General features: G+C 52.3%; 1 protein-coding gene across 1 annotated transcript; it reads left to right on the forward strand.

The window, feature by feature from the left end:
* Positions 1-7,601: 7,601 nt before the first annotated feature.
* On the forward strand, positions 7,602-8,582 carry LOC138256409 (olfactory receptor class A-like protein 1). The gene has a single exon (XM_069205860.1). The coding sequence runs from the start codon at positions 7,602-7,604 to the stop codon at positions 8,580-8,582; it is 981 nt and encodes a 326-aa protein (XP_069061961.1).
* Positions 8,583-9,537: the final 955 nt, after the last annotated feature.

Raw genomic sequence — 9,537 nt, forward strand, 5'->3', positions numbered from 1 at the left:
GGTCCGCGCCCATGAGAAGATCGGGATTTGGCGTGCCATCGCCAAGGAAGTCCGGACCCTGGGGGTCCACCATCGACGGGGCACCCACTGCCGCAAGAGGTGGGAGGACATCCGCCGCGGGACCAAGAAGACCGCCGAGTCTCTGCTGGGGATGGCCTCCCAACGTAGGCGGGGTGCCTGCCGTCAACTGAGCCCCCTGATGTTCCGGATCCTGGCGGTGGCCTACCCTGAATTGGATGGGCGCGTGAGGGCAGCACAGCAGACACAAGGGGGTGAGTACAAGCATTATCTACTCTGTTGTCGCGCAGTGGAGGTGTCTGGTTGGGGGAGGAGGGCTGGGGGTCCCCCTAGGCCAGGGCGATATCTGTAGGCTGGGCACCCCCGTAAGCCCCTGTGTCCCCAGCCACCACCCTCAGTAGTTTGTCAGTACAGCCATCCCTGGGCCGTGTCATCCATGGGTGCAGTTGTCAACTCTAGGCATGTAGGGCATGTTCCACGGAATGCGTAGCGGATCCCAAGTGCGCAACTTAGTGCAGGGGGCATCTGTGTCTGTCATGTCCGCTAACTGTACCGGAGATCCATGTACTCAATATCCCTTTATTTCTCTCTCCCCCCCCCTTTTTGTTTGTCTTTCTGTGCTTGTGTGCATCAGCATCATCAGGCGGAGGAGAAGTGGCATCGGGGCAGGAGGGAGCTGCATCTCACATGGCCCAGGAGGGCCATGCCACAGAGTCAGACTGGACCAGTGAGACGGAGGGCGAGGGGAGCTCCACGACGGGGACGACTGGACCCTGCAGCGACACGGACACGTCCTCGGAAGGGGGCTCCCTTGCGGGGGTGGCACCATCCGTGCCCCCCGCCATTACAGGTACAGCCGCCACCCAGCGCACCATCTCCGCCCTCCCAGCAGCCCCTCAGCGTTCGCCCCATGCCCGCTCTGCCAGGAAGCCGGGCATCTCCTTCGCCCCAGGCACCTCAGGCCCTGCCCCTGTTACCCCCGCTGCCCTCAGTGAGGAGGTCATTGACCTCCTCCGAACGCTCATTGTTGGGCAGACTACCCTTTTGAATGCCATCCAGGGGGTGGAGAGGGAGGTTCATCGCAGCAATGCGTACCTGGAGGGCATTCATTCGGGTCAGGCTGCCCATCAGCGATCGTTCCAGGCTCTGGCCTCAGCACTGACGGCAGCCATTGTCCCTGTCTCCTGCCTGCCTCTACTAACTCCCTCCTCCCAGTCTCCTGTTCCTCTGCCTGTCCCACCCACACCATCAGACCAGCCTGCACACACCTCAACACCCAAGAGAAGCTCATCCAAACATAAGCACCACAGATCACGCAGACATTCACACACGCAACATTCCGATGCAGACATGCCAACAGTCACTACCACCTCTGTGACCCCCACCTCCTCGTCTCCCTCCTCCCTCCCTGTGACGTCTACACTCACACCTCCATTCACCTCACCATCAGCCAGTGTTTCCATCACCAGCACACCCTCCACTCCAGTCCGCACACGTGCAGTCACCACCCCCACTGCCATTTACACGTCCCCTGTGTCCTCTCCCACTGTGTCTGTCACCCTCTCTTCCACACCACACAAACGCAGCCACCCACCCACCCAACAGCCATCCACCTCACGACAGCCTATCCCTCCTGCACCTGCACCCAAAGACAGCAAACGTGACTCACCTAAAACCACATCCTCTCCCTCCACTCCCATTCCCACTGTACCTACCACTCTCCATTGTCCCAAGAAGCTCTTCCTCGCCACTACTAACTTCTTTCCTGACCCTGAGCCCCCCCCTCCTTCTCATCGGGGTAAGAAGAGCACCTCAGCCACCACCAGCCCTGCAGCCCCCTTGACAAGGGTGCAGGGGTATTGGAGCCCGCCAGCCCGCATGTCTGGATCTTCGCCCAGCAGCAAGGGGACAGCCAGCCCACCCCCTGGGAAGAGGAGCAGAAGGCGGAAGGGGCGCCGCAGGAGCCCGCCTTCTACATCCCCCCCGGACACCACCCAGAGACAGTCACCAGCCACAGCTCCAAAGGGAGGAAAGGGCCACAGGCCCACGACTAAGGAGGGCAAGGGCAGCAAGTCGGAGAGGTCAGGCAGCAGGCCTGCTGCCCAGGAGGAGCCCACAACCCCCATAGCCGCTGCCCTGGGAGGAACCGGCACAGCTGCCCCGGGAGAGCCCACCACCCCCATAGCCGCTGCCCAGGGAGGACCCAGCCCAGCTGGCCAGGAGGGCCCCACCACCCACAGCCCAGGTGGGCAGTGAAGGAGCACCATCCCCGCTGCCCAGGAGGGCACCACCAGGCAATTAGCAGTTGGCCATAGACCGTCCGCCGTCTCAAGAACCGCTGAACTGGGCCCTTCAAGGCAAGGACCGCTGAACTGGGCCCCGCCGTCTCAAGAACCGCTGAACTGGGCCCTTCAAGGCAAGGAGCGCTGAACTGGGCCCCGCCGTCTCAAGAACCGCTGAACTGGGCCCTTCAGGGCAAGGACCGCTGAACTGGGCCCCGCCGTCTCAAGAACCGCTGAACTGGGCCCCGCCATCTCAAGCACCGCTCCGCTGGGCCCCGCCGTCTCACGCACCGCTCCGCTGGGCCCCGCCGTCTCAAGAACCGCTTAACTGGGCCCTTCAGGGCAAGGACCGCTGAACTGGGCCCCGCCGTCTCAAGCACCGCTCCGCTGGCCCCCGCCGTCTCAAGAACCGCTCCGCTGGGCCCCGCCGTCTCACGCACCGCTCCGCTGGGCCCCGCCGTCTCAAGAACCGCTGAACTGGGCCCCGCCGTCTCAGGAACCGCTGAACTGGGCCCTTCAAGGCAAGAACCGCTGGCCCTTTGGCAGACGTGGCAGGGCAGGATCTATCTCGGGCAGGGCTGCAGGATGTCCTCTGGCCAACTTGCCTCCTCCAGTGGCAGTGGGGTCTGTTATGGACTGTATGGACTGTGGCTTTGCTCTCCCCAGGATGGCCCAGTGGGCAGGCCACCCACTGTATGGACTGTATGGACTGTGGCTTTGCTCTCCCCAGGATGGCCCAGTGGGCAGGCCACCCACTGTATGGACTGTTTGGACTGTGGCTTTGCTCTCCCCAGGATGGCCCAGTGGGCAGGCCACCCACTGTATGGACTGTATGGACTGTGGCTTTGCTCTCCCCAGGATGGCCCAGTGGGCAGGCCACCCACTGTATGGACTGTATGGACTGTGGCTTTGCTCTCCCCAGGATGGCCCAGTGGGCAGGCCACCCACTGTATGGACTGTTTGGACTGTGGCTTTGCTCTCCCCAGGATGGCCCAGTGGGCAGGCCACCCACTGTATGGACTGTATGGACTGTGGCTTTGCTCTCCCCAGGATGGCCCAGTGGGCAGGCCACCCACTGTATGGACTGTTTGGACTGTGGCTTTGCTCTCCCCAGGATGGCCCAGTGGGCAGGCCACCCACTGTATGGACTGTATGGACTGTGGCTTTGCTCTCCCCAGGATGGCCCAGTGGGCAGGCCACCCACTGTATGGACTGTTTGGACTGTGGCTTTGCTCTCCCCAGGATGGCCCAGTGGGCAGGCCACCCACTGTATGGACTGTATGGACTGTGGCTTTGCTCTCCCCAGGATGGCCCAGTGGGCAGGCCACCCACTGTATGGACTGTTTGGACTGTGGCTTTGCTCTCCCCAGGATGGCCCAGTGGGCAGGCCACCCACTGTATGGACTGTTTGGACTGTGGCTTTGCTCTCCCCAGGATGGCCCAGTGGGCAGGCCACCCACTGTATGGACTGTTTGGACTGTGGCTTTGCTCTCCCCAGGATGGCCCAGTGGTCATGGAGTCCCCTCGTGGATCTGGCGTCGTGTACTCAAGTGGCTGAGGTGCCCCCCTTCCCTTCCCCCTGAGGTGCCTGTCCTATTTTCTTTATGATGCCCCTGCAGTGTTCTCTCCGTGGAGTTCTTGTCGTGGGACTGGGCCTTGCCCCTTTGCACAGGACCCCTGTGATCCACGGACAGTGGTTGGACTACATTTAGTAGCTGTATATATTTTGTACATAGTTTATTTATTTATTGGGATTACTGGTGTACATATTTCAATATATCTGCCCGTTTATGATCTCTTCTTTTGGTCTTTGCATTATTTCGGAGGGGGGTGGTTTGTGGGTTGTGACAGTGATCTGTGGGAATGCATTGATGTGTGTGTTGTAGTGGGTGTGGGTGGGTGGGTGTGTGCCGGTAATCTTTTCCCTCCCCTGTGTCGTAGGTGCAGTACTCACCGATGTCTTCCGCGCCGCCGGGCGTGCTCCTGGTATATGAGCAGGAATAGGAGTGCGGGGATGACCTGCAACTCTGGTTCCATACTGCCGGAATCTCGCGTGGAGTGCGTAGAGGTGAGCGTTTTCCCGTTCGTAGTCTGTTTCCGCCGTGTTCTTATCGGCGGTGCTCCCGCCCCGGAAAAGGTGGCAGATTGGTGGGTCGTAATAGGGTGGGCAGTACATTGTCTGCCGCCTGGCTGTTGGCGGGAACCGCCGCGCTGTTTGTTTGTACCGCTGTGGCGGGCGGAGTGTTAAGTTGGCGGGCTGTGTTGGCGGTTCCCGCCAGGGTCAGAATTGCATATTTTAGACCGCCGGCCTGTTGGCGGCTTGGCCACCGCTTTATCACCGACCGCCAGGGTCAGAATGAGGGCCTATATGCTTTGCAGCCTGACTCCAATTCTCATCTAGGGCAGAGTTACGGTTAAACTCTGTGCATACTTTTCAGACAGTCACAACACAGAAGGCGCTGGGTGTTAAAGGAGAAGTATCTCCTGGGAGAGGAAGAGGTTGTTCACACCTTAAATGTCAATAGGTCATGCCCTCATACAAAGGGCTGATTTACCCCCTACTGATGTCTGGAGCCAGGGCTGGGTTGAAAGGAGTAGTCTTATACTTGAAAGTGTTCCTTTGAAGTCACCCCTTACATCAAATACATGTTGTACAATTAGTAAAGAGTCTTTGACCCCATGTTTTTAGAGCACTTTTGGAACTGGGACTGTCAGAAGGACTGCTGCACTGCACAAAGGGCCCATCTGTACTGCTGCTGTTGTCTTGTTGGCTAGTGCTTGTTGAGTGGCATAAAGTACTCACTGGATTGCTTTCCTGCTTGGTGTCCTGCTGCCAGCTGCTTCCTGACCTTTGACTACCCAGGCACTGTGGTGCTGTGAGGAGAAAGTGTCATCCCTGCCTTCTACTTCCCTGGATGAGCTGGCCTGCCATCCTGCATTGTGCCTCAAGTGCCTCCAAGGACTAGACTGCCCAGAATGGGCCTCGGGACTCTGAGTTCGGCCAACCAAGCCATCTTTTCATTATTATTTCATCAGCGTGTTGTGAGCGCTGTTTTGCTGCTCTGTGACTTAAGGTGAACCACTTGTGCATCAATACTTACTCTCCTGGAGGACATGTATCCCACTATCAGTGCATGGTGAGCTCTTTTATGTTCCCTGCTTCTTTTGCCCCATTAAGCATGTAGTGAGTGCTTTACATTGCCCCTGAGACCGGTGTGTCCCTGAAAGTTCATCAGAATCCTCCCTCAGCGTGGCCCTCCAGCAAGGAAGAAGCAGCGGGCTGTGCGAGGGAGCAGATCAGAATCAGGCCCAGAAAGAAAGGGCTGCCCTGGGACTGGCATGTCCCTGAACGAGACTCATGCCACACGTCCAGTGCAGACTCGAGCCTCCATTGCTTGTGGGGGCTGACCGAGAGGTACCACTACCCCATGTTCCTTTATGAGAAGCGGCCTCTTTCAAAAGTCTGCCCCTGTTCCTGCTCCTGCACCGCAGGCCTGTGGGCAGCTGCCCCCTTGAAAGTCAGCATGCATAAAGCGATGGAGTGTTCCCTGGAATCCTCAGCCATGTCATGTGCCTGCCTCCACCCACCCCCTCCAGGATTATAGATGCCGTACCGGGGGGGGGGGGGGGGCACTGCTTTGAGATAACGCCTCATGTGTTTGGTTCCTAAACTAGATTTCCTTACTCACACTAATGTGGGATTATTATGTGTCTTCTTTTACTGTAAGCGACTGCATTTCATGTGTCATTTGTATAAACATTAGCAGGACAATAGGTACTACTCAGTAACTGTACAGGCGCTTTTTGAGGGAGCACTTTTTTCCCCATTTTTCCTAAAAAACAAAAAAAAATATTTTGACTATTTTCTCAATCCCCTCCAGGGTACTCCACAAACCCTGGGTACCTTTAAAATCTCCATGATTTTGAGAAAAAATGACACAGATTTGGTGTGCCCACCTTATGTCGAAGGGGCATTTTGGAGGCCTGAGTGAAGTACCCTACATAGCCAAAAAAGGCTCAGCACTGGGGTGGAACAGCCTCAGCAGTTAAGGGGTCTACGACAGTGTAACAGAAATAGGGCCCTATTCTTTCTTTTCTACTTGGTATGTTTCAGCAAACTAGGCTTGGGGATTTGCTTGATTTTATAACGTTCCTGGCAATAAAAACGTTTTCGGAACATTAGAGGTGTTTTCAGTAATAGAACATTGACTTTCTGGAACAAAGTATTAAGGCTACTGCGGAAATAGAGTAACGAGAAGGATATACGCATGGAAGCAGATTAAATCACCCTACGTTTACAGAGAAAGTCAGGGTGTAAAAATAGCTTCCTTCCCTTAATGCAGGTGGTGTCAAACTCACTTCGCTGAAGTATGCCAAAGCCTGGGGGATAAACATGTAAACAAAATAGTGATGACGTGTTTAGCATACCTCCCTTCCTTGGTAACAGTTTTTCAGCTGAATAGGTTTATAAATAAAAGCTGTCATATATGTCACCGGATGAGACACAATGCCCATTGAACTATTCTATAATTCAAGTTTATTGAGCTGAATGGCGAGCAGTCAAGCAATAGACATCTGAGTTTCCACTGCATTTAACATTTTGCTTGCCTTGGTTTAATATGCAACACTCTTCACTGTGATTTGTTTTGTTACATTTTACTCTGTATAGAGAACATATTCTCAAAGTCCACGTTCACACTTCCTGGTTTACACCCATGCACGTTTTAATATAGTTCTCAGATCCTGTCAGCAGCAAAATAGCTTTATTTTAATTGACTAACCACGGGAGGCTGGTTGCTTCCTGATCCAGAGGTTCAAACAAATGAGCTTAATTACCTGGACCCTCCCCAGGGAAGCACAGAAGGGCAGAGTGTAAGATGTGACCAAGCAGGTACAAAACATAACATGTTCATGCAATCAGTGCACAGACCTGTACACTTTGATGGTTATTAACTGAATAAAGTATAATTGATTTATTGATCATTTACCTGTTACATTGTATGTATTCCATTGTATGTGTGTGGTTAATGTGATACAATGATCAGTTGTTACAGTGCATGCACAAAGTAAACCATTCACTCATGCTGCAAACAGAGGTAAGTTGCCTGCCTCGATTAGAAAATAAATTAGTGTAGACCTACAGCAGCTAAAATGATTGGTTAGTGAGTCACAGTTCTCATTTGCAGGCTGAAATGGTAGCACTAGGACCTACAGGCTGGGAGTAGCAGTGGAAATTGACCTGACAGTTGGGGAGACGCTTCTAGTTGCATTCGCGCCTATCAACCTGAAGCGTGCAGTACAATGTCGCACCTGGGAAGCCAAGTTTTTTCCATCGCTGTATATTCACTTACTTGCTTACTTGGGTGCTTCAGCAACAGCCTAGTGGTTATCGCTTTTTGCAGAAACACAGCGAAGCAGAGATTTCTGGCCAACCTGGATACGGTCATCTTAAACAAAGCATCTGTGAATCTACTACTGTGTCTGACCAAGGATTTATCCAGCCTTCTGCACTGTTTCATCAACAATCTTCTATCAGATATAAGCTGCCAGATCTGCACATACGTCATTGAAGTGCTGAGGGTCCTTAGTTTGCAATCCCTGATTTTGCTGAGCTTCCTTTATTATATTAAGATCAGGAGGGCTAATTATAAGTGCTGTGTCTTTCGTCTCAACTGCCGAAGCAGGTTCCCATCTATTTTTCTGGGTATTTTATGGCTTTCAAGCCTCTTGATTCATTTGCCGTACCTTGGCTATAAGGTGCATGTTGCAGAAGGAGAGAAGATGAGCAAAACTGTAACCAGTTTCATTCAATTTGCAAACTGCATGTTTGATTCTGATGAAAATAGTGACTTTATTGGGCTAAGGTTCGCAGTTATGGCAGTGGATCTGTGTTCCATGGTGGGACTGATTCTCCTCAGCAGTAGCATTGTTGCTTTTCTGTGGAAGCATCGTTGGAAAGTTGTACCATTTCAGGAAAACGTCCTAGCTTCAAGGATGTGGAACAGGCACACAGTTCAAGCCACAAAAATAATCCTGATCTTCCTTTTTCTCTACCTCTTGTGTTGGGTTAGCAGCTATATCCTGTGGATTATAGTATGGGTGCAGCGGTACAACAGCCCTCTTATCCAGCAGGCGGCCTTGGCTGTCCCTTCCATCTATTATTCCACCAGCTCCTTTGCTTTAGTGTTTGGCTGCAAAAGAGTTCGAGACCAGCTGAACTGCTGTGTGACTTCCCTCTCCATTAAGCTGAGCAGAGGAGTGTCAACTACATCAGCTACATAGAAGCAAATTTACTAAAACATTTCATGTGAAATGTCAGTGACGGTATTTAATGTGTTGTGAACGGAGATTTGAATTTAAATATTGACTGAAAATAATTCTTCTTCAAAATATTAAGAATATTTCTCACATGATGTATAGTTAGTGTAAAGTTCCACATTTACTGAGCATAGATAGTAAACCAGTAATTCCACAAAATAGGAGAGGAAGGAAAAAACAAATGATGCAAATAGTGGACAGAGACCATTACTCACGGGGGGCGAACCTTGAGTGGGACACAGCGCCCGCCAATCCATCAACGCCAGCAATGAAACGGCATATTACTAGCAGGATCTGCGCACATTGCTTATGCCATTCTGTGTTCTTTGTGTGTAAAAGTCATACGATATTTCGCAGAAACCAGGGCACAAGGATAAATACCTGCATTTAAGTGGAACCATTCGACAAAATGAATTAGAAATGGTGTCTGTAGCGTGACCTGGAGTAATAACACTAAAGTCGACCTGCATGTTTATTAGAACACGTGTTTTATTGGAGTATTTATTTCCAGTGAAAATAAATGTGAGTGATTAGACATCTTATGTTGATTCAGTGTAGTCATAAACAGTGACTCATACTTGTATTATTATTACAATGTAGAGGTTAAATGCCACTACCATAGAATAGTGTAAATGCAACTACTAATCCCGGATTCAGTGTTCTGGTTTTGGTTAAAAACCTGTGTTTATGTATCCTACACATGAACAACTAGTGAGGGCGCTGAGAATAATGTACGATTGAAGACCACTGTTGGTAGAGAGGAGGGGCATCATGAACCACTGGGGGTTTTGCCTCTTTTCAGTCATGGACCCTGCCCAAACAGAAAACATGACATTGTCTTTCTCTCTGTCTGTCTCGCTCTCTGCATAAGTTGCAATGGGTGCACTCGACAACACCTGAACACAGAGATCACACACAC

This window comes from Pleurodeles waltl, chromosome 1_2 (assembly GCF_031143425.1).
Source record: "Pleurodeles waltl isolate 20211129_DDA chromosome 1_2, aPleWal1.hap1.20221129, whole genome shotgun sequence".
In the NCBI taxonomy this organism is placed as follows: Eukaryota; Metazoa; Chordata; class Amphibia; order Caudata; family Salamandridae; genus Pleurodeles; species Pleurodeles waltl.

Bases quoted from the DNA above. Each gene is read 5' to 3' on its own strand.
- LOC138256409 (XM_069205860.1), top strand. From the start codon at position 7,602: ATGTCGCACCTGGGAAGCCAAGTTTTTTCCATCGCTGTATATTCACTT.